Source organism: Emys orbicularis, chromosome 25, assembly GCF_028017835.1.
Source record: "Emys orbicularis isolate rEmyOrb1 chromosome 25, rEmyOrb1.hap1, whole genome shotgun sequence".
Taxonomy (NCBI): domain Eukaryota; kingdom Metazoa; phylum Chordata; order Testudines; family Emydidae; genus Emys; species Emys orbicularis.
The window spans coordinates 5,233,745-5,258,602 of NC_088707.1; the positions used below are offsets into that span (position 1 = coordinate 5,233,745).

Consider the following 24,858-nt stretch of genomic DNA (forward strand, 5'->3'; position numbering starts at 1 on the left):
TGGCATCTGGGGGGTTGTGAGGCTGGGTCTGGGAATTTGTGGGTTTTTTCCCCCTACGTTGGTTCATAGTGTGTTTTCTGTGGTTGGTTGGATTTGTTCGTTTGCCCTCTGGGCTGGGTTTGACGTTGTGATGATGTCATGCTCTTTGTAGGCTTTATTTAATTGAATGCATTTAAATACTAATTCCCTCAGCAAAGAGAGTGGCACTGTAGCCGTCCTCTGGCACAAGCAACAGAAAGATCTTTGGTAAACAGCTGTTTGAAGGGGGCCTTAAAGCCCCTCCCAAGAGCGGGTTGGGCGCTGGGCACTGTCCATACGCATAGTACAAAGCCAGGTCTACTCTGACAAGTTAAGCAGATAAAGAGTGGGAGGGGACGTGTGACTCCCCTGAGGTCACATTGTGGCGCTCGGGCTAGATGAACCCACCTTTCCTGACTCCTAGCCCACCCTGCTCGTCAGGCTGCATAGACATCTACTCAGAGTTATTCTCCCCCATTTTACAGAGGGGGAAACTGAGGCCTGGAGGGTCTAAGTGACTTGCCCAAGGTCATGCAGGGAGGCTGTGGCAGAGCTGGGAATTGATCCCAGGTCTCCTGCATGCTGGATCAGTGCCTTAACCCCTCGTGTCACTGTTAGTTATGCGTGGAAGAGAGACATTCCCACATACCCTGGCCCTTTCCCTGGAGGGACCCGCCTGGCGGTGAGAGATGAGTCTTAACGGCCCGTTCCTTTCCTGAGGCTGCCAACAAGGGGGTCAGCTGGTGCCAGCAGTGTCAGAGGCACCTGTCCATTAAAGCTCTGGGTTGCAGCCCCCGTCTCATTCACCTAGTTCCATAAACAGCTGGGCCGGACCTTCAGGCCCTACTGATCCGGGCTGGATTCGAACTGGTGACCTGAAGAAAAGAGGGTGCCCCCGCCTCCTCTGCAGGTATAATGCAGGTCTGCGGCACATGGCAAGCAAGCGATGGGGATGGGGGTGTTGGTGCCAGGAATCAGGCGGCGCCGGCTGCGCTCTTGGTGATGAGCGTGTCTTTCTATAGGGCGAGTTGGATTCCCGCCTTGTATTTCTAGGGAGGACGGGGAGCCTTGTGGCTAAGGCGCCAGCCTGGGAAACATCGGGACAGGGATCGATTTCTGGTTCAGCCACAGACTTCCCGTGGAACCTTGAGAAAGTCACTTAATCCCCCTCGGCCCCAAATCAGAGAGGAGTCTTATGCTGCTGTAATTTACACCTTCCTTTGGCCCACTCAGCACGTAAATAACACCAAGTCAGACTTCCTTCAGCTCGCCCCCGCTGGCTGACACGTCACGCATTCCCCCCCCCCCCCCCCCCGTGCTGTGAGAGCCTCCTGCGACATTGGGCACGGCTTGGTGCCAGCTTCAGTTCTCGCAGCCTCCTGTCTGAATTCGCTGCTGTAGTAGCTCTATCTATACCACCAGGATCCTGGTGCTCAGAACTTGTCTACACACGAGCAGTGTCGCTTTAACTATACCGGTGTAGTTAAAATCCTGCATCCCCCTCCCAGAGTGGCCGCAGGTTTACTGGTATCCATGTGCTTGTCCTGGTGTAGCTTAGAGGAGGGGAATATGCTCTACCAGTATAAGGCATCTTTTTACCAGGATAACTGCATCCACGCTAGAAATTGTACTGGGATAACTGTAGCCATAAAAAAACAACCACCTCGCCCCTAACTGACATAGTGATACCGGGACAAAATCCCTGTGTAGTGCTTTGAGATCTACCGAGGAGAAGGCCTAGCTATTCATTATGATCAGGTCTGAGCGATGACTTAAATTGCTTTCATCCTCTCGGCTGGAAGGTGCTAAAGCCAGCACAAAGTTTGCTCATTGGGCTCTGTCTTCATCCGCCCCCTTTGCCACGGTGACTCACTGTGCAATTGGCATCGCTGTGTCATGTCCCCATCTCCCACCTTTTAGTGTGTTTGGGTGGGGGTGCGGGGGGGGGGGGGTATTTAGATAGATCTGGTCCCTCTTCCAGGCTCCCTCCCCTTTTTAGCCATTCTATTGGCAGAGGTATCACCGCGCTGAGACCTTTTAATTCCACCATTACCTGGGTTTGTTATTTATCCGCCTCCCGTGCTCAGAAGAATGGAGGCCTGGGTGTCCCGGATTTCTCTTGTGTTCCAGGACAGGGGGCTTTGGGTATTTTTTTTTTAAATGGCAGTTCATTAATAAACACAAGCCGGTTTCCCTGCCAGTATGAGATGGGCACCCCTCACTGCCCATTTCCTGGTCTGCTTAAAAAAAAATCTGACACCATCCACCAGCAACCACAGGTGTCTCTCCCCCGGGGCTAATGCTGTGGTTAAGTGGCTCATCTGAGTGCTTTGTTCTTGTGGCTGGGCCAGGACTTGAGAGATTTGGGTTTGATTCCTGCCTCTGCCGCAGACTCCCTGGGTGATTTGAGGCAAGTCTCTCTGCGCCTCAGTTCCCCCACCTGTAAAATGGGGATAATGTTTCCTTGGTCAGCTTCTGGGGGTTGCAAGCACTCTGGGGCCAGGACCATCTCACTGTGCATTTGTATGTTGATCAGCTGCCGCGGGGAGATGACAGGGTCCCTAGGTGCTACTGGAGCACTGATGATTAACCACTAGGCCCTGCTTCCTCTTTTCACCCTGGCCCCTGTCATTCTTTTGCAGTCAGGAGTCGCTGTGCCCTGGCGATTCCCGCTGAACGCCCGTCCCGAGCCGTGCGATGGACTCCATGTTTGAGGATGACATCAGCATCCTCACCCAGGAGGCCCTGTGCCAGGATGAGGAGTGGCTGGACAGCCCCAACACGGACCTCTCCAGTGAGATGTGCTCGGCCTCTCACTTCGCCCTCATCACGGCCTACGACGACATCAAAAACCGTCTGACCAGCCTGGAGAGGGAGAACTCCACCCTCAAGAGGAGGCTGAAGATGTATGAGATCAAGGTGAGGCGCGAGAGGGCGAGCGTCCGCTCCTCCCCACCCCCCCCACGCAGCCAGATCCAGGGCGGACCTGACCCCGGCCAGGCGAATGGAACCGCTGGGACCGGCGCCAGGAATCCGGGATAACTGTAATAGCAGCTGTCGCAGTGAGGCGCGGGGTCACGCACACAGTAATACACAGCCGGGCGTGCAGCTCTGGGATTGTACGCCTGTTTACAGCTTCGTGGGCAACACCTCTGGGGTTGTAGATTTGATTAGACACCCCGGGGCAGGGCGGGGGGTGTTTCTGGGCTCACACGCGTTTCTGTGGGTTGTATACGCAGTGTGCAGCTCTGGGCTTGTCCCCGGGATTAAACACCGCTGGGCGTGCCGTTTCCTGTGTCTCTAGCACAACGATGATTAACCAGAGCGCGTCTCTGTTGTGCTCGGCGCTGGCCTGAGCAGAAGGCCGCTCGCGGGTCCCGCCCTGAGACAGCCACATCCGCGGAGCTCTGAGAGACCCTGTGAACCGAGCCAAGCGGAGCGCTGTTCTCCCGGGCCGGCCTGCGACTTGCTCCATTGGATGCCAGCTGGGGGCAGCCCCCGGGCTCCTGGGGAGGTGCCGGGGCTGCTGAGTTGGGGCACCCCGTGCTGCTGTCGACGGGTTCCTTGATGCCTGTGTCTGCTTTCGCCCCGTGGCTGCAGTACCCGGTGATCAGCGAGTTCGGGGAGGAGCGCCTCTTCTCGGTCTACGACACCCACGAGTGCTCCCTGCTGAAGAGCGAGAAGGCCAGCCTCCAGCAGCAGCTGAACCAGTTCCAGCATGAGGTGGGTGGCTTAGGGGGCTTGGCACCTCGCAGCTGGCTTGCCCGGGCCCGTTGTCAGGGTCGTGGCGAGGTCAGGGAGATGGAGCTAGCCAGGCCCTGCGCTGCAGAGGTGTAAGTGTGTCGGTGGCTTTAAGGGGGTTTGGAGGACCCGATAGAGGGGGATTCTCAGCCCCAGTGATTGTGTGTGTGGGGATTTGCAGAGCCCGACAGAGACAATTTCTCAACCGTTGGGACAAAAGGATCTCCAGGCCCCCATGGAGGAGGATTCTCAGATGCAGGGGGGTCAAGCCTGGCATCCTGGCCAAATTCCAGCTCCGGTAATTCTACTTGGCCAACCAAAAAGCCCCTTCCCGAGCCATTTAAGCCAGGCGTGCCGTTTTCCTTCTCTTCCTGCCGGAAACATTGCTGGGTGCTGTTAAACAGCTGCTGTGTTGCACCCCAGAGGTGGCTGCATTTCAGAGGTGGTCTCTACATAGATAACTCTTGTAAAGCACTGTGGCTTAAAGGGGCTGGGGAAAAGGAAGCTATTTATTATCTGCTATCATCGTTCCTATGTCCACTTCTCTCTGGCTGGAGCAGGATCAGCGTCTCCCCCGCTGCTCAAGTATCCGAGGACCCCACGGCAGAGAGGCTCGGATCTCTGCCTTTAGTACCTTTAGCATGTGTCCATAGATGCGGCGTGTCTCTCGGCTCCCTGCGAACAGCCCCCTTTGCTTCTTTCCAGCTGCAGAAGAGCAAAGAGAGGGAGGAGCAGCTGGACGAGATGATCCAGGCATATGAGAAGCTATGTGTGGAGAAGGCTGATCTGGAGTCGGAGCTGGGGGAGATGGTAGGTTCCAGCGAGTGCCCTGCATGCGCCGCGAACTCACGGCCTGAGATAGTCTTCAACCACTCAAAAATAGGCCAGAGGAAACCAGATTGAATAACCCTTTGGTGGGAGGCAGGTAGCTAGGAAAAGGAAGGGTAGTCAGGGGGCTAAGGGGCTGGCCTGGGACTTAGAAGACCCAGGTTTGATTCCCTGCTCTGCCACAGACGTCCCTTGGGCAAGACCCTTAATCTCTTTGTGTCTGTGCAGTGGAGTAACAGCGCTGTTGTGAGGACAAGTGCATTAAAGACTGAAGCACTTAGATGCTGTGGTAATAGGAGGCGGCATAAGGTATCAGGTAGTTTGTTCTGTCCTTTGATCTTGGAGTCTCTCTGGTGGCTAGAACAGGGGACTGAGAGACAGGATTCCTGGGTTCCATTCCTGGCCCTCACAGGGAGTATGGCCCAGATCCCCAAAGGTATTTCAGCCCCTAACTTCATGGAAGTTTAGGTGCCTAAATGCCTTTTGTGGCTCTGGGCCTGTTTGCAGGGAACCAGTGTCAGGATTCTATTCCCAGGACTCCTGGGTTCTATTTCCAGGTCTGCCGCTGACTCACCGTTGCTGGGCAAATCGCTTCACCTCTCGGTGCATCTGTCAAGTGGGGCTGATGATCCTGACCCGCTGTCCTGTCCCTTCGCTCGTTTGAGCTCTGTGCTAGGGGAATGCAGAGTGCTCCAAGACACAATTATTATAATGGCTGAATTCATGCATCAGGCAGTATAACTCGATTACTTACCTCGGTTAATGCCTGAATCCGAGCCCGCTGCAGTGCGGCTTTGAACATGACTTTTATTAATGTGTCTTATCACTTCTCCTTCGCTTTGGAAGTGCTCTCCGCTCCCTCGGGCAGCAGCTCCTCTTTGCTTCCAGCTGTCCCCCGGCCTCGCGTGGCTCTCAGAGCTGCATGAAGACTGTGAAAATGCTTCCACGGCTAGTCACTTGGGCCCAGATCCACAGGGGTATTTAGAATCCAAACCTCCATCGGAAACCTAGAGCGTAACTACCCTGAGAGTTAGAAAGTTTTCCTAATATCTAACCTACATCTCTCTTGCTGCAGGTTAAGCCCATTACTTCTTGTCTTACCTTCCGTGGGCACCATAGGCGCCAACTTTCTCCGGCGCTGGTGGGTGCCTGCGCCCCCCAACCCCTTTCCCCGCTCCTGGCCCCACCCCCATTCCAACCCCATCCCCCAAAGTCCCCGCCCTAACTCCGCCCCCTCCCTGCCCCTATTGGATCCCTTCCCCAAATCCCCGCCCCGGCCCCGCCTCTTCCCCCAGCGCGCCACGTTCTCCCTCCTCTCCCCTCCCTCCCTGCCCCGCGAATCAGCTGTTTTGCGGCGCAAGCGCTGGGAGGGAGGGGGGAGAAGCAGGACGCGGCGGCGTGCTCGCGGAGAAGGCGGAGGTAAGCTGGAGCGGAGGGGGGCAGGGAGCTGCTGGTGAGCACCCACCAATTTTTTTCTGGGGGTGCTCCAACCCCGGAGCACCCACGGAGTCGGCGCCTATGGCGGGCATGCAGAATAGTCAATCGCAGTCCTCTTTGTGACAGCCCATACCATATTGCAGACTGTTCTCAGGTCCCGCCTCTCAGTCTGCTTTTCTCAAGGCTAAACACACCCAGGTTTTTTAAAACTTTTTTCCCCATGGGTCGGGTTTTCTAAAGCTTTGATCATTTCTGTTGCTCTCCTCTGGATTCTCTCCAGTTTGTCCACGTCCAGTGCCGAGCAGAGCGTGATAAACCCCTCCCAGGTCTTAGGGCTTGTCGTCTACACTTAAAATGCTGCAGCGCTTCACCAAAGACGCTGCCTGTGCTGACGGGATTTCTTCTCCCGTTGACCTCCGTGTGTGGCAATAGCCAGAATTCTCCCATCAATCTAGCTCTGCCTGCACCAACGATGTAGTTACACCAACCTAACTTCCTAGTGTAGACCAAGCCTCACGTCTGACCCCCTTGTTAACACGCCCCAGAATGATATTCGCCTTTTTGACAACTGCATCCCACTGCTGACTCATACGCCGTTTGTAATTCACCGTAACCCCCAGATCCTTCTCTGCAGCACGAACACCTAGCCAGTTGTTCGATCAAAAGAGATTTGATTCCCCCCCCTCCCTCCTCCCCCCGGTCCTACGTACTTTGCACTTGTCTTTATTGAATTTCATCTGGCTCATTTCAGACCAATTCTCCGGCTTGTTGAGGTCTCGTTCTGTCCTCCCGAGTGCTTTTAGCCTTATTGTTATGTGGGCTAGGTAAAAACCTCGTAGGTTCATTAGTTTAACAACCGCCCTTAGTTTTGGTGGAATGTAAGAAACAAAAGCCGTCTCCAAGACAAAGGCGCACCCAAGACCATCCAGGAATTCAAAAGATCAGGCAAAGAGGATCCAGCTGAGTGTTGTTTTTGGGGTGAGGCTGTGTCTGTGTGGGTGGGACAAACAGCACAAGAGAGAGACACAGGGACTGTGGTTTAGGCAGCACTCAGGTGTGACGATTGAGCTGGTGGCTTTTGCTGCGGTTGATTGTCCATTGCTGGGATGTTCCTAAAGTGGGATTTTTCTGAAGTGTCTAAGGGAGTCAGGCACCTGACTCCTATTGTAATTTGAAAATCTGCCCCCCACGCTGGGTGTATTTCAGCTACTGAATCTCCTAGGTGTTTGTGTAACCGCCTGGTGAGTGCGCGTTACGGGTACCGATCTGCGGGGGATCAGAGCCTGTTACACAGGCCAGATGCAGAGCTTTCGCTCAAGCTGTAACGGCTCCTGGTTTTAGTTCAGGAGGTCCCCAGTGTGTCAACCATAGTAGTGGCCATAGGATTAGCTCTCGGGCTCTGGCGTGTAAATTCAGATTGTACAGCCCCGTGCACCACATGGGGCCGGGCCCCATGCAGAAAGGGCCCACAAACAGGGCCGGCTCTGGCTTTTTTGCCGCCCCAGGTGGGGGGGGGGGGGGCGGAGCCCGGGGGGGGCGGTGAGCCCCGGCGGGGGCTTCGCTCTTCCGCCGGGGGGAGGGCGGCCGGAGCCCCGGGGCGAGGGTGGCGAGCCCCGGCGGGGGCTCCGCTCTCCCCCCGGTGGCCGGGGGGAGGGCGCCGGAGGGGAGGGCGGCCGGAGCCCTGGGAGGAGGGCGGTGAGCCCCGGCGGGGGCTCGGCTCTCCCCCCCCCCCCGGCGGCCAGAGCGCCGGAGGCAGGGCGGCGAGCCCCGGCGGGGGCAGGGCGGCGAGCCCCGGCGGCCAGAGTGCCGGGGGCAGGGCGGCGAGCCCCGGCGGGGGCTCGGCTCTCCCCCCGGCGGCCAGAGCGCAGGGGCTCGCCGCTCTCCCCCCGGCAGCCGGGGGGAGGGCGCGGGGGGGGAGGGCGGCCAGAGCGCCGGGGGGAGGGTGGTGAGCCCGGCTGTGGCCCCGCTCTCCCCGGCGGCCCGAGCGCCGCGCCGCCCCCCTCCAGGTGCCGCCCCAAGCACCAGCTTGGTTGCCTGGTGCCTGGAGCCGGCCCTGCCCACAAACCACGTGGTGTGCAAAGGGTTGTGTGTGTAGAGAGGGGGGGATATATTTGCAGCACAGATCTCTTCCCTTCACCCTCTCTTTCTGCACCCCCTTTTTTCCCCCTCCTCCCCAGAGAGCTTTGGTGGAGACTCATCTGAATCGGATCCGGAGCCTGGAGCAGCAGCTGCGACAGAGAGATGGCAACTCCTTCCAAAACCTCAACTCCCAGCTGCAGAACCAGGAGGTCCAATACCTGTCGCTCCACGGCAGCCCTGGCCTGACACATGGTGAGTCTTTCGTTTCTGCCCTGGGAAGATGTTTGGTCTTCCCCAGCGTGGACCCTGCGTAATGTTGGCCGTTGTAGAGGGCCTGCCCAGTCATTGGTGTTTAGAGCAGCCTGAGGGTTGCTCTAACTTACACTCTGCTTTGCATGGTGCTGTACGGGCCCTGGGAAGCAGAGAATAGTTGGAGTGCGCTGCCCTTTCCCTCCTCATCGCAGCCCCCAGAATGGAGTCCTGCTATGAGGTGTTCTTTAGCCCAATGAATATTTTATAGGGTTTCTAGATTTTAGCACCAAAAGGCATCATTATGAGTGGTTCTCAACCCAAGGCCCACGGGCTGTTTGTGGCCCAATCAGCACACAGCTGCGGCCCATGTGACATCCTCAGGGCCATATAGGTAGTATATATATTGTGTGCATGCGGCCCACATAACACATCGAGAGCTGCATATGCAGCCCACATTGGTAAATAGGTTGAAAGCCACTGGGCTAATCTGACCTCCCGCACAATACAGGCTGTGAAATTATACCCTACATAAGAACGGCCAGACTGGGTCAGACCAAAGGTCCATCTAGCCCAGAATCCTGTCTTCCCACAGTGGCTACTGCCAGGTGCTTCAGAGGGAATGAACAGAACAGGGACTCATCAAGTGATCCATCCTCTGTCGCTCATTCCCAGCTTCTGGCAACCAGAGGCCGGGGACACCATCCCTGCCCATCCTGGCTAATAGCCATTGATGGACCTATTCAGGGGCGGTTCTGAGTCCGGCCTGTTAGCTTGTAGAGTACTGTGGGCTGTTGTTCCTTTTGGTATATTTCTGTCACTCTGCTGAAAAGAACAGCTCTATGGCACAGCTCCTGGTTTGCTGGGCCGCTCGAAGGGACGGGGATCAAACCACGCAGGGTCCCCGTTCCGGCCAGCAGAGGGCACTGCAGCCCCTCCCTTTGTCGCTTCTGTTTCTGAACTTGCAATGAATCTGTTTCTGAAGTCTGCCACAAGCCCGGTTAATGGCCCGTTTCAGACTCCCTGCCACCCGGAAACACCGACCGAGTCTGTTTCCATGGCTTTAGTGAGGGAGACGGCACAGGGCAGCTGTTCACAACTGGGGGGTAGCTCCTGGAGAAGTAACAGCCGTCGGCACTCTGAGAGCACCTGGATCTCCGAGCGGGAGGGTAGCTCTGGGGACGCCGGCCAAGCTGTGCCGCGCTCTGGGAGCGAGACACTGTTCTTCTCCAGAGTCACCGGATGGGCGGGGGGGAAGCGAGCTCGGGCCTCCCGGTTCCGTGCCTGGACCCCATCCCTCTGTGAGCTGGCGTAAAGCAGACCGCAAAGCAAACCCACCGGCTCTTTGATCACCAGCTGCTTCTCCTAGTGGTGGCTTCACTAACGAGTGCCGAGGGGGTCTTCAGTGGTGGTGGGAGAATGGCTGATCCCCCCCATGCTGCTTGTGGCTTGACTCGTGTTAAAGGTGCCCAAGACTCGAATGATCCCCCTGCCATAGAAAAGGGAACCCCGGCCACCCCCTGTGACTTCTTCACCCCTGAGAGCCACAGCCGCCAGCCTCATCCGTCTGGCACAGGCACTTACGGGATGAGCTGCAGCAGAATAAAGATGCTCGAATCACGGCGGCTAATTACCGAGCAGCGCGAGTCATTGGGGCGAGCGTGAAACCTGCCGTTAAATATAATTAAAGGAAGGGATCATTGAAAACCAAAGAGGAAGCTGCCACCTTGGGTGTCTGGGCACCAGACGTGGGCTGCTGGCCGGTTCCTCAGCTCAGGCGTTGCTGTCCGTGGAGCTGGATCGATTGATGCCCGCTGGGGCTCTGGCCCCTTGACTCCAGTGGACTGACGCTGGTTTACCCCAGCGAGGGATCAGGCCCTGGGGCTGTCAAGCCAGAGCTCTCAGGCAGGTTCTTCTTATTGGGAATGCGCCTGGGCTGCCTGGACCACGTGTAACACAGACATGGGGCTGCTTAGTGTATCTGGTCACGTCTCCTCCTAATGGCCAGCCCCGGCTAGGAGAGGGGCCTGGCTACTGGCCCTAGAGGCAGCAGGCAGTGCCTTGGAGGTGCAGGGTCCTGGTTTGCCCCTAGCTGCAGACTGGAGTGCCCGTTTGTATGTGGCTTCTGTTCCCTGGGCAGTTCTTGCTTTGGTTTGTTACAGAGACGGGGCCGGTTGTTCGCTTCTTTCTGTGGGGCTGACCCCGATAAGGCTTTTGTGCTCTGACCTCCCGCCGGGAGAGGGATGCTGGCGGGAGGGAGGGAGGTAGAGAGAGCCAGGCTGTGCCAATTGGGGTGGGTCTGCCTCCCCCCAGCGCCTCCCTTCACTGGCATTATCCCATCCCCCCCCAGTGCTGGATCGCTCGATGAGCTGGCAGAGCTCCCGCAGCCTGGAGCAGCCCAGCGAGCTGGAGGTGCACAGGCTGGAGGCCGAGCTGGAGGAGACCCGGCACGAAGCCCAGAGCTCGCAGCGCCGGGAGGAGCAGCTGAAGGCAGAGTGCGAGAGGCTGCAGTCTGAGCTGAAGCAGCTCCAGGAGACCCGGGCGCAGGTGAGGGGGCAGTCGGGCCGCTGCGGGGGTTCGTCTGGGCCCGGTCATGCCCCGGACTCCTTGCAGGATCAGGCCTTGTGAAAGAACAGAGGCCCGGTCCTGTACTGGGGCCTTGCTGGCATTTGGAATCGGGGCTTCTGTTTGCCGGGAGCTCCCAGGGATGGTGGCAAACCTGTGCCCCTCCCCCCCCAAGCTGAGAGCTCAGGCAGGGGCGGGTCCCGCTCTCGGCCCCACTGCTGTAACTCCGGAGCATCCCCTTGGGCCGGGTGACGGACAGAGACTCTTTCCCTGGCAGAGGGGGCAGCTGCCTGTCGACCGGAACTGAGATCTCCAAGCGCGCAGGGATTATTGGCTCTGCCTGATCCTTCTGGCAGGGGGCTGGCACTTGGCTTCGTGCCCCCAGGATCCCGTCTCTGGTGCAGAGACGTGGGGCCGGTAGGACTTGTGCAAGGTTTGCTCTGCTGGCCCTTACTTAGGCTGCAGACATTGGGGGAGATGGCTGTGCCCTTTCTGTGACTGATCCACAGATGATAGCCTGCCACCGCCCTCTGCTAGCCGGCCAAGTCCTGTCGCTCAAATGCCAGACACCGGTTCTCTGGGGCTAGAAGCCCTTGGTCCAACCCCTGCAGCTGACCCCAGCTGTGTCTCTCCCGGGGAAGGGATTACCTGTGGCGGCTTGATAGGGGGTGTGGCTCTCGGTCTATCCTGAGAGAGCAACAGCAGGGGCGAGAGGGGATGGCTGGGTTACCAGCTGGGGAGACTGGGAAATCCACCGGGATGAGAACCGCCCCGGCCCCTTGCTGATGGTAATGGGGGGTTGTCTGATGTTCCCTAGGACCTGGCGACTAGTCAGTCGGAGCGGGACATGGCCTGGGTGAAGAAAGTCGGTGATGACCAGTGAGTGCCCATCAGCATGACGGACATGCTTCTGCGCAACCCGGGGGGGGGAGGGAGGGAGAATCCTGCCCCGCCCCGCCCCATGCAGGATGTGGGTGGCCAGAGCTGCGAGGCGAATGCCTTGGCAGCTGGATGCTTCTCTTGCCCTTGAGGTGGCCCAGGAGCCTTGGTCTGAACTGGCCCTTAGTGGGAGAGAGACGATGAGAGGCACGGCGCAAGGGCCCTTTCCCCCAGCTGTTTGCCTGCTCTGAGTCTCCGGATCAATAACGCCCGTGGGCCCGAGCTGCCAGCCCTCCCTTCCATTGGCGTCGGAGAGCGGGGGGGCTGCGGGATCAGGCCCTGACTCTGTTTCCACTGGACCTAGCTCTGAACCATCCCTGGTGGCTGCAGCGCGGCACTGCCTGGCCGCCCCAGGGGGCCGGTGTAGGGAGTCCGGCCCGTTCAGGGATCCGGATCTCCTTGTGCTAGGTTTTGTGCACGTGCCCCCAGGGCTCCATGACGACATGCATGCCCGATGGCTGGCATAGCAAACCCTGTGAGAAAAGCCCAATGGGTTCAGCTCCTAGGGTCCTTCTCCCGCACGGTTTCTCCCCGAGTGCCCTCGCCCAGCGTGCCACCCCAGCGCCTGGTATCACATATCACCCAGCTGACACTTCTTGTCAACCCGTCGGGGAGTGTCTTCCGGGAGAGCTGTCACAGGCCGACAGGCGAGGCGCGTGAGCGGCCCCTGCACGGCGGAGCTGCCTGCGCTGAGGAGGGCAGCCGAGGTGAAGCGGCTGGGTGGGTGTACTCCAGGGGGCAGCAGCGAGCTTGTCCTGGTACCTGGCATGACGAGTGACAGGCGGGTGACATGTTTGACCCTCCCTTCCCCACCTTGTGCCCCTGGCCCTAAAGGGTTAAACCTCGCAATACCCGGTGAGGGCGGTAGCTACTCTTCTGTCCAGTGCATAGAGGGGTAAACTGAGGCACCGAGTGAGACATTGCCTTACCAAAGATCCCATTGGCTGCTGCGGGAGCTCAGTATTTGGGCAGGGACAGAACCCAGCAGGCCTCTGCTCTAACCACTAGCCCACAATGTGGATCATTGGTCTGGTGGGTAGGGCAATGGATAGCATTTAGTAGACCCTGGGGGCTGTTTCTGCCTCTGCCACTAACCTACTGTGCAACCTTAAGTCAGTCCCTTCCCCTTTCAGTGCTTCTCTCTCCCTTCCCCACCCTGTGGCTTCCTTGGGGTAGGGACTGTCTCTCCTGTATTTGTACAGTGCCTAGCACCATGGGGGTCCCAATCTCGGTGGAGGATTCTAGGTGCTACTGTCATGTCATGCCACTCGTAATGAGTGTCCTAGCGAGTTCTAGATGCCCGATCTCTCTTGCTCTTGGGGCACTGGAGAGACTCAAGCCTACCTGGTGGCTTTTCTGTCACTCGCAAAGGATTATCTCCTGTTGAGTGTGGCAACAGAAAGGTGGGAATATTACACTGAGCCCTGCTAACGCCCCGGTGTGGTTACTGAACGGGTTGTCCCCAGTCAGCCACCCCCATCTCGGGAGCGCCTGTGACTCCCGATCGCACATCAGCTGCTGAAGAGTTGAAAATAAACAGTTCAAAGCCACTCGGCTTACGTCCTATTCCCGAGGCCCTGGAAGCCAATAGACTGTCCGAACTCTAACGAGCTGGGCGTGCTGTGTGGAGGAGGGGATGGGGAGGAGAAGGGGGAGAGGCTTTTAAAAACATCCCCCTTTCTCGCCAATGTCCGAATCACTTGTGCCAGACTGTGTGTGTGTGTGTGTGTGTGTGAGAGAGAGAGAGAGAGACACTGTATTACTGGCACCGTCTGCTTCCGTTGAAAAATACCTGCCATGGCTGTGAAAATGGAGAACTGCTGCTGACGTATTTCTCGCCTCCCTCCTGCTGTTGAACTGATGGTCGGTTTTGTGACGATCGCTGGGAAGTTGAGGGCAGAACGCAGGGGGGCTGCGTGCTTACAGGGGCTTTTGGGTGTCTGTCTCCCAGCTGCCCGTTGCCTTGCCCCTTATGGTGGTGGTCATACCGGTGCTGGTGAGCGCCCCCGCCGTGCCTGAGGATATGAGCCAGCTGGGGGCGCTTGGCTGTTTCGCTCAAGCGGTAGCAGCTCCTGCTTTTAGCTCTGGAGTTCCCCGGTTCAGTCCCTGATGTGTCTCACACAAGGGGAAGGCACTAGCAGACCAGCCATGTGCGCTGGTGGTGACATAGACTGGCAATTTCCTGCAATATCCTGAACGGACTTCGCTGAATTAGGTTAATGCCTTTGGGGTCCATTGTCTTAAAAATGCCAGTGTGTGTGTGTGTGTGTGTGTGTGTGTGTGTGTGTGTGTGTGTGTGTGTGTGTGTGTGTGTGTGTGTGTGTGTGTGTGTGTGTGTGTGTGTGTGTGTGTGTCCCTTGTGGGACTGTCTGTGTTTCCACAGGAAGGGTGAATAGGAGAACAGCAGGGGGCGACTGACGAAGGGGGAATAGGAGAACAGCAGGTGGGCGACTGACACTGACGAAGGGTGAATAGGAGAACAGCAGGGGGCGACTGACAGGGCAAATTCCCTCAGGTTGTAACATCTCCGCAGAAAGGGCCCCCTGGAAAGGAGCATGGATTCTCCAGGGACCAACAGACAAAGCAAGGGGATTTGGATAAGGAGCCTGGTTTTAAACCGGCCTTCTTCCTGATCCAGCAAACGGACAGGTCCAGAGAGGGCCCCGAACCTTAGGGAGGGTTGGAAGGACTGAGGCTTGTTCGGAGCTGAAGCTGTGATGAACTGGTAACCTCAAGGACTTCCCTTGGGTGGGTGGGGGAGGGTTGAAGGACGTATCCCGCCCGAATCTCTGCTAGGGTCGGGGCGAATTCTGGTGAGCTCATTAGCATGCACATGTGTTCTTTCGTTATTCATAATGTTTTCTCTGTAATGCTTTTTACCTTCAGAGCAAAGTAGGCTTGCCTGGGAAGTGCCGCGTGGTGACTTCTAATTGTTGACAATCGCTCTATTGTCAGTCTCGGACAGCCTGTCTGTGCTGGGAAATGCACAGTGAAAGGCAGGGAACTGGGCAGCCTGGGAACACCCCGGCCTGAAGGGAGAGAGATGCAACAGCTGGGGAGCTGGCAGCCTGATGGCGGGTGCCCTGGAAGGGTGATACAGGCACGGTTGCCCTGAACTGTGGCACTGGGGTCATACTGAGGCCCTGATTCTGTTCCATGGAGGCTTGGTCAGGCTGCTCCCTCGGCTTAAAGAGGACTGGAATTGGCTGTAAACAGCCCCTCAGAATCCCCCTTCCAGCTCCCCCCATCCCAAGTAGGGACTGGATGGAGGTCAGTTAGAGCAGCCCTGAGTCACCTTCGCCCTCTCTGTCTGGGGGAGGGATAGCTCAGTGGTTTGAGCATTGGCCTGCTAAACCCAGGGTTGTGAGTTCAATCCTTGAGGGGGCCATTTAGGGAACTGGGGTAAAAATCTGTCTGGGGATTGGTCCTGCTTTGAGCAGGGGGTTGGACTAGATGACCCCCTGAGGTCCCTTCCAACCCTGATATTCTGTGATTCTATGGAAAGAACAGAGTCACTGAGAATCGGGCCCCAAAGTGGAGAATTGGGCCCGTGGTTCCTGCTGGAGGCCACAGCGGAGACGGGCCCGGCAGCGAAGGACTCATGTGACGCTTGCTCCATCAGGACACCCTCCAATCCTTCCATCGAGCCAGTGTCACCCAGGGACTGGGTGCTCCAGGCTGTAACAGGGCCTGGGAAAACAGCGCCTGCGAGGCAGCTGGGTATCTGAGAAACGTGGGGAACAGCTGGGATGGCTGGAAGCTGTTCGGAAGCCTCCGTGAAATGAGTTGGGGTGTGTGTCTCAGTCCCATTAGCTGGCAGTCTCGCCGGAGAGGCTGTGGATCGAAAGGAGGGGTGGTCGGATCTCCATACTTGCCCTTGGCAGTGGTGTCTCTGGGACAGCGGGTGTGATGCTCGGCCTGGCCCTGAACTGCAGAGCAGGGACTCCTGATTTCAGTGCTCTTCACCTCGAGCGGCCGAGAGAAAGTTTCAGGGCTCCCATCCGATCCTGGTCGCGCGCTGGCGCGGCTCCATGGGCTTCGATGGAGCTCCTCGCCGTTGGCAGCTGGTTTCAAGTCTGCCCGAGTACGGGAATTGGCCTCTGAACCATGCAAGGCGCAGCCATCCGCCCTGGGAGGACACCTCCGTAATTAAACTATTGCAGAGTCAGCCCACGCCGGCCTGCCTGCTCCAGCGTCTGGGATTCCGCCGCCCCCTGCGCGTCCCTGATTATCAGCTGGGTAAACATTTGGTGTGTTTCCAAGTCGGCTCCTCCGCTCATGAAGCTGATTACTGGATTCCCTCTTTCATTATCTCTGCTCTGCTGGGAATCCCTCCCCAGGGGATCGCCTGGCTCATTTCCTGCACACAAGGGCCGTGCCAGGGCTGCTGTTGCAGATAATCAGGCAGAAGCCGGGGCAGGTTCTAAAGGAAGTGGGGGAGGGGAGATGCACCTTCCAAACTGTGTGTGGGGGGGTCCCTCATGGAGCACCCCTCCCCTCGACCGTCATACTAACGAGCTTCTCCTTTGGAGCTGGTGTCAGTGAGGCCTGATGGGGAGGAGAGAGTGATAGACAGCAGCAGGTGGTGGTTCTGGGTCGGTGCTAACTGCTAGGATGCCTGCTCCCTGTCCCTTCTGACCTCCTAGCTTGCCTGGAAGTCGGTAGCCAGTGAGCCCATCCTGTGCTCCCACGTGGCAGGTGCGTGTAAGAGATCAGCGGGTACCAGCACCGCCATTATTCCAGCTGCTTGCTGTTCCGGGAGGGATTTCTACCTTGTGATGCTTTGCACTTCCGGGGCGCTTTTCACGCCAGGCTCCAAAAGTGCTTTTAACGAGCGCTAATTAACGAAGCCTCTCCGCACCGCTCCGAGTTGGGGGATGGGCCAGGACTAGGCCGTCTGGGTTCTGCCTTCTCTTGTGCAACCCTGCTCTGTGCCTCAGTTTCCCCATTTGTAAAAGAGGGCGGGGGATGGTGGTATAAAGCATCCAGACACTGACTCCATTAACGCTTGCCAGGTGCGTTGTTGTAAGAGTCCCAGTGATTCTTCTTTCCTTCGCCTGTTTTGCTGACAAGGAAACTGCCGAGCAGTGAGTTAGTGGCGGAGCAGGGACTGTAACTGGAGTCCTGGTTCTCAGTCTGCGTTTGAGCCGGGAGGAGAGGTGCGATTCCCAGCTCGTGTCCGTGAACCCGTGTTCGCTCGAACAGAGCTAGCACGCTGAAAACAGCAGCATAGCCGGGACAGCCCGGGCGGCAGTTTGGGCTAGCTCCCGGAGTACGTACCCCGGGGGTCTGGACAGGACATACTCGGGTGGCTGCAGCCCCCCCCCGCGCCCCCAGTTCCAGCGCCTATGAGCGCGGGTACGTGGACGTAGTCCTGGGGTCTACTAGCCGACGCTTCCCCCACCTGCCAGCGTGAACCTCTTGGGTTTTTCTGGGCCTCAGAGTCGGAATCATTAACGCATCATACGCGGCTCGCACAGACGCATGCCCTCCCTGCCGCCCCCCAGCACTGACGCACAAGCCTATTAAATTGTTGGTGAAGAATGCATGTCATCTAAATCTGTCGCATCAAAATCTATACTCTGAGAACGCCAGCGATAACCGCCCCCCCCCCCCATCCCCTCCAGGAAGGAAGGAAAGATCTTTGCACCTTGAATGTGTCATCCAGCTAATGAAATTCAGCTCTCCTGGGTCCTTAATTTAGAAGACACGATGGCATGAAAAGTTCCCAGCTGAGAGCACTGTATTTTACACCCTGCTAGACTCGATGTGTTTGGACCATCCAGTCATGTGTCTGATTGCTGCTGCTTTACTGGCAGAGACAATAACCATTTCTTTATCTCACTCTTGTGCTTAATAATGCCTTCATTAAAGTCTGGTCTGGGCCTTGCTGCCCGTTCATTTAACGCCGGGGTATTTTTTGTTTGTTTCACTGTAAGTGGCATTGGCCGGACACTGCCATGGGGACGTTTGCAGCGGTGTGTTTTTTGTTTTTTTTTTCTTTGCAACACACCCTAGCTCAGAGAGGTGTGATGTGAGCTTTTGATCTCCGGGAGGCCCGCTGCATTTGCATGAGCTCATTCTAAAAGTGAGCGCGAATCAAATGTGTGAAAAGCAAAACACCACTGGCATTCTCTAGCTGTTTGTGCTGAGCAATGAAAGCCCTTAGCAGAGAGCCAGGATGCCTCTGCAGCTAGACGCAGGGAGAGGAGAGTAAAGATTTTGAATGAACTGTAAGTACATACTCCCATTGATCGCCTCCTCTGCAAAAGACAGATGGGGCTTGCTTGCCAGCCTGGCTGTGCTGGGACGTAGCCGTGAGTGCCTCTTGTGGCTAAATGAACTCCCCTCCCCTTCCTCCGAAGATTTTGAAGAGTGTTTGAGTGTATGTGGCCCTCCCGCGTCCAGCGGGACGTATATGGTCTCTCGTTGTTTGCGGAGACCCAAGTGCAGTGTCTGCGAGGCTCGGCTGCTGTGAACTCTTCGCTGAGTGTCTTCAGCTTTGCTCGGTGCTCCCCTTGGCCCTAACCATGGCAAGAGTTCGCGGCAGAGATCCGCTCAGTGCGAGAGAGGCACTGTGACACTAGAGGCAAAGCATGTGGGTTCTGCTCCCAGCTATTCTGCCTGGCCTTTGGCAAGTGTTCTTTGCGGTAGCACCCAGAGGTTCTATTTCTGACTTGTTTGGGGTGAAACTTACCCCTGTGCACCAGAGAGCCCAGCACCAGGTGTAATTGCCACCCAAGCCTTGAAAGGTTTAAAATTGGGCAAGCCACTTAATCTGTCTGGGCTTGATTCGGCCCAGGTGTCCATGGAGTGGATTTCATGGAGGTCAGTAGAGTTCACTGGAGATTTACACTAGCACAAGCAGATACTCCGGAGCCCATTGTGTGGTCCTAAACTGGCTTCAGGGGTGACTTTTGCTTTAGTCGGGACTTGCGTGGTTTGATCTTTCCCGAGGGTGGAACCTGGATTTACTTTGACTAGCTCAGTGCTGGTATTCATCTTGGTTTCTCATTGGCCGTGGTTTTTTTTTAATTTTGCCAGTTTACGGTGCCGAAAATAAACTGGATCTGCTGTCCATGGGGCGTTATTACCACGCGATGGTAGGAAATGCCACAAGAAGATAGCATCTTGCTTTATTTCAGTTCTGGGGCATTAAGGAACCTTTGTGAAAAATATAATCACAAGTAAAAAAAAAAAAAAAAAAAGAAACAAACCACATGTAACTGAAATAACAGATATGGAATGCCCCCTGTCCTAGCTTGTATCCGCTAATTGCAGGATTCCTCTCCTATATCTAATATTGTAACGTGTCTATGGCCTCTTAGAAATTGACAATAGAGTAAGATCTGGATCCTCCTGCTTCAGAACCGAAGGAGACCCTCCTTCAGCTACGTGCAGTTAGAGCTGGGTAGGAAACGACTGCCCCATCCTGCAAAAAACTTTGAGAGTAAAATAAATGGCCCGTTCCACACTGGGGACAAAACCAAGACCGTTGCTCATTTTTTGAAAAATGAGAGACTGACCGACCTTCCCACCCCAGAGCATGGCATGTGCAGGATCTACCTGCTCCAAACCAGGCAGAACGGGGACCTGAACCTGTCCCTCCGACATCGCAGGGGAGCATCCAAGCCATTTGCGATTGGGAAATATCGTTCTTGCTTTGACGAGAAAGTCCATCCTGCACCTGCAACGCCTTCCTGCCAAAGCTTTTCCTACAAAAAGTTTTGGTTTCAACAAATTGACCCTTTCTGACCCCGTCTCTCCCCCCAAAAAGTTGAGTTGAAACATTCTGAACCAGCTCTAGCTGCAGTACAAGGCCTATGGCAGGCAGTTATGCAGTTCCGATGGTATCCAGCAGAGGGCAGCGATGACTCAGCTACACTAGCCAGTTCATTGCACTGGCTGCTCAGGGAATGGGTCTTTAGTTGCAAAATCAATGAAATGACGACAGAGCAGAATTCTGGAGATGAAACACGTGAGCCTTTAGTCCTGGTCTTACTCCCACTGAGGTTAAATGGCAGGATCTCCAGGTCCTACATTTGGATCAGATCCTCGGCTGGTATCCGTTGGAGTAGCTCCATGTTAGTCAGGATTGCTGAGGGAGAGCTAGCCTTGAAGAAAGCCTGATGGTAAAAATGCCGCTGAAGATAATCAGGCCTTTAGTTTGCGAAACTCTTATGTGTAATTCCGCCACACAGTCCCTCCGACTTGCCCTGACTTCAGAAATCACCTTGGAAAATTAAAAAGGAATCAACAAAAGCCCTCCAGAGTTTTGAAGGAAATAACGGTGCTGAGAAAAATGGCCATAGTTAAACAAACAAACAAAGAGCAGTTAAGGTCCTTTCTTCTGTGTAACGCTGCACCACGCTCACTGATTTCCCCCCGGGCTGAGTCTCTGCTCCAGCGTGCTGTTGGGAAAGCGTTGTGTGGAGTTACGCTGCTCTACCAAAGGGAAAAATCCTGGCTCTGTGGAGTGAGGGGATGGAGCAGAGATGATTTGGGATAGGATTCAGGGACTGATTTTTAAGGAGGGCCTGAATAGCAGGAAAGGCTGGTAGACAGTGAGCTCTGCTGGGGTGTGGGATTGTCTCCCAGGGGGGCAGGGCATTTTGAGCCCCCTGTGACTCCTGAATGGCCTGATTCTGAGCCCCCTGTGGGGCCCGATTCTGGTTCTCATGCCACCTTTATGCCGATTGACTCAAGTGAGAGCCGAAGCAGAGCCTGATGTTCAGAGACGCTGTGTAATCCACCACGCCATGTTGAAGTCAGTGGGAGCCGCGGGTGGGCATCGCCTCTGAACATCAAGCCCTGAAACCGATGCGTGGAGAAGGCATGATTAGCTTGTGGCTGCATGTCCTTGGGGATTCTTGCAAGTGGGGCCAGGGAGCATGCCCTCTGAGCGGGTTTGTAAGACTTCCTGTCCTGCCCCTGCTCCTCTCTCGGTTTGAGAGGATAAGTCTCTGATACAGAAACTGACTCAATCGAGGAGTTTGACAGGGTAAAAATCTCAGAGGCTGACCCGGTTTTCCAAGTAACGCTTTGTTTTCTAAAAAAACGGTGGGCCTGATTCTGATCCCCCGCCGGAGAAGCGCCACTGAAGGCAGTGGAGTGTAATGTGAGGTCCCTGTGGGCGGGGATGGATGGGTGGAAGCATTTTAGCCAGGAATCCCCCTCTTTCACACTCTCCATAGGAGATTTCACTCACCCTTTTACCCCCAATCGGGGCTATTGCAGATTATGTATTTCTTACGCCACCTGATCTTAAACTGAACTTTGCACCCCCTCGATAATCTGTACGTTATTCCCTGATCACCAGAAACTTCTACGCCTAAACTCTGTACCTTTCACTCTTTTCTTTTTTTAACCTCATCTTAATAAAATGTTTACATTTCTCCTCGCTTATGAAGTAACCCCCAAATATCAGGAAGAATGTTGATTTACTAGAATTTCTTCAGTATTGCCGACCCCAACCGTTCCAGAGTCGCGAGTCCCAGCCCCAGAAAATGGTGAGATTGGCTTTAAAATCATGAGATTTTTTAAAAAACAATATAACGAATTTGGGTTTGTTTTTTTGCTTTCGGATTTCTGAGCCTTTCCTCCATGCTCAGGTCACATTTTCTGGCTTTTATCTGCAGCCATAAGGGCTAGAAACATTTTTTTTTGTTTTGAATGAAAGCCGAGCTTTTCCCATATTCACATGTCTGCAGGAGCTGGGTCTTTAATACCCCAAAATACCACAAGACTCATGGTAACATTGCAAGAGTTGGCAATGCTGCTTTGGACAGTTGCAGCGGGTCAGATCCTTTGCTGTGCTGGATTTTACGCCATAATTCCCATTGAAACCAACTAAGAGTTCTGCCTAAAGACAAATATGTGATGTGGATTCCCACCATGGTCGATAGGAGCTCTTGCTACTCAGCATCATTGAAGATATGGGCCCTTCCTTTTCCCCCCTCTGACTGGGGATCAGATCCTGGACTTTGCTTGAAGGATTTAGAGTCAAATTAGGGTCTTGGTCCCACCAGGATCAAGCCAAAGTCATTCCACACAGCAGTGTAAATGGAGTGACTCCATATTGATGCTGGTCTAACCGAGAGCAAATTTCTGCCCCAGATGCAGCTGAGTGCTTTCTCATGAGGTTGAGAAAAATAATCCTTTCATGCGTTTGAGGCTATGGGTTTCTTTCCCCACGATCACTCATCAATCATCCTTTAAGCTTTGCAGTGAAACCAATTGCTCAGATCATCCGTCCTGTGGTTTCTACATTCATGTTGGTTTCCCACCGCTGGATCTGCGTCCGGAGGGGGCTAGCCCCACATGGGTCTAAGAGGGAGCCTTGTGTAGCTTGGAGAAGTAGCCAGCAATCTTCCCCCACCCCCTCGGTAACATTAATCGGAATCCTACATGGTTAGAGGAGCACAAGGAAAGTCAAGTTGTCTGTTCTTGGCATGTCAAAGCGAACCTCGTCCAAAGGGACAGGACAATGCCGGCGAGGGGGGCCTGACAGTGATGTATTATTAAACAGAACAGAGCGAGTTTTCACAGACCAGATTAACTCGGCGCTGCTCAGATTAGCAAGCACGCCGCCTCTGCTTTGTGGACAGATAAAAGATGACATGCAGCACAAGGGCTAATTCTAATGTGGCGGAGTGTAGATGGGAAAGGTGCTAGCGGGGCTCCAGGGTCTGTTTGGTTCGGTTTGGTTTCACGGCCAGTAAAAGAATGCGATCTATAGGCGAGGTTGTGAGCAGAGGTAGAAAAGTAAGCGACGGAGTTCCACGCGGCAGCCGAACTAAAGTCAATGTAGGTCACGGGAGTCAGAGCCAACTTTCTTCTTCTGAAGCGAAGGGCCCGTTTCTCCATTCCCTCAGATCCTCAGCCGTGTAAAGCGGTGTTGCTGCATTGTCTTCAGGGGAGCTAGCCAGGGTTAGGCCAGCTGGGAATCTGGCCCAATAATACATGAAAGAACAGGGCCTGATCCGCCTGTTCACTTATTATTGGATGAGATCTTCATCTGGTATAAATCAGATTAGCTGCTAGGGACACAGGAGTGGAAGGGACCTCCTGGGTGATCGAGTCCTCCCCTCCTCCCCCGGAATCGCAGGCAATCCCATTATCCAGCTCCACCCACTGGCTTCAGTGAAGTATGCTCATGTACACTGAGCTGAGGATAAGGCCTGTTAGTAGAGGCCACAACTGAGATCAGGGCCCTGTTGTGCAAGGTGCTGTACGTCCAAATCTAAATGTATTATCCGCGTTTTACAGATGGGGAGCTGAGGCACAGAGAGGTGAAGGGACTTGCCCAAGGTCATAGAATCTCAGGGTTGGAAGGGACCTCAGGAGGTCATCTAGTCCAACCCCCTGCTCAAAGCAGGACCAACCCCAACTAAATCATCCCAGCCAAGGCTTTGTCAAGCCTGACCTTAAAAACCTCTAAGGAAGGAGATTCCACCACCTCCCTAGGGAACCCATTCCAGTGCTTCACCACCCTCCTGGTAAAAAAGTTTTTCCTAATATCCAACCTAAACCTCCCCCACTGCAACTTGAGACCATTACTCCTTGTTCTGTCACCCAGGAAGTCTCTGGCAGAGGCTGGTCTTCTGATGGCTGGAGTCGCGCTTGAGCCACCATGCCATCCTTCCTCCTCCACCAGCATCTCTCTCCTCATGACAGTTTTTGGCCCTCTGGTGTATATAGCAATAGGCTGAGGCTGCACAGTTGGTGTCCTCTGGATGTGGATTAAATTTTAGGTCTGTGGTTTAGCGTGGGAGGCCGAAACAATGGCTGAGGGCTGGATTCAGTTTGACGACACTTGAGATCGTGCAGTCTGTTCTTGTGACGTCCGCTCTTTCTCCTCTTGGGCACATACATTTTTCTGGATCGCCTGCTCTGATGCGATTTTTGCTGTTTCGGGTCAAAATCTCATGAGACTGGCTGGGTTTGGGAGATTTCAGTTGCATCCAAACCAGTAGTAACTGGGCATCATCTAGTTCTGCATCTAACCTGGAACCCCAGTTGTAAAGGGGTTTAGATCCATGGAGTGCCTTTGTCCACGTGTGATTGTATACCGATTGCTCAGAGGACGGAGCATGAGCCACAGAGCTTTTTATTTTTAAGCCATCAATTCAGATCTACCGTGGTTAGCAGCAGCCCAAAGTCAGTTCCAACTGACGGCTCTTCAAGGCCTAAGAGAAATAACTATGCCTAAGTTTCCTCATTCCTTTCCATGCAAGGATGTCAAATTATGTAATAAATATTAATAAATTAAGCAGAGTAGCCAGCCCCACTTGGTGTTTTTTCTTAAAGCCCCAGCTCCCCGAGTCCTATGATTTGGTGAGCCTCTTGACATTCATTTAAATAAAAGTAAGCGTCTAGCCCTTGTGGGTTGCAGGGCAAAGCTTGAAATTGTGGCCGCAGTTTATCTTAAAGGCTCAAAAGCCAGAAGGCAAATAAAAATGAATCCCATGTTTATTATTATTTTTAAATCTCGTGATTTTTATGCCAGTCATGAATTTTGAGGCCTGACTCATGTTTTTTGGAACATAGGGGGTTGTCAATACTGATTAACCCTCGCCACCCCCACCCCTAACTCCCTTGGGAGGTAGATCAATATATCCTTTCTGTTTAGCAGATGGGGAAGCAGAGGTACAGATAGGTGACCCAAGGTCATTCAGCGAGCTAAAAATAGAATCCACATCTCAGGACTCCCAGAATGGGGTTTTAACCACTATGCCTTCCTTCCTCCCTGGCAATATGCTTGAGAAAGATGTCCTACATTTTGCAATGCAGTACTTTTTTTTTTTTTTTTCCCCTTCGTGTCAGGTCACTTGCTAAATTTCCAGAATTTTTGACTGTGCAGCGAGCCCCCCCCCCGCTTCCCCCTTGCATGATGAGTGCAAGCAACCAAAATTCGACTATTTTGTTTTTTCTTTAAGAGAAATAAATCAACATTATTTTTAGAAGCCACACACGCCCACTCACACTCCCCCGCAAAGAAAA

At 54.8% G+C, this 24,858-nt stretch overlaps 1 protein-coding gene across 1 annotated transcript in view; it reads left to right on the plus strand.

Moving 5' to 3' along the window:
- The first annotated feature begins 2,715 nt into the window (after positions 1–2,715).
- The window catches only part of TBKBP1 (TBK1 binding protein 1), a 41,857-nt gene continuing 19,714 nt past the window's right edge, over positions 2,716–24,858 (plus strand). Inside the window, exons 1-6 of the mRNA XM_065422771.1 lie at positions 2,716–2,937; positions 3,619–3,741; positions 4,465–4,569; positions 8,202–8,359; positions 10,722–10,899; positions 11,735–11,796. Of these exons, the coding sequence (XP_065278843.1) occupies positions 2,716–2,937; positions 3,619–3,741; positions 4,465–4,569; positions 8,202–8,359; positions 10,722–10,899; positions 11,735–11,796 (848 nt within the window). The remainder of the gene's footprint in view (positions 2,938–3,618; positions 3,742–4,464; positions 4,570–8,201; positions 8,360–10,721; positions 10,900–11,734; positions 11,797–24,858) is intronic.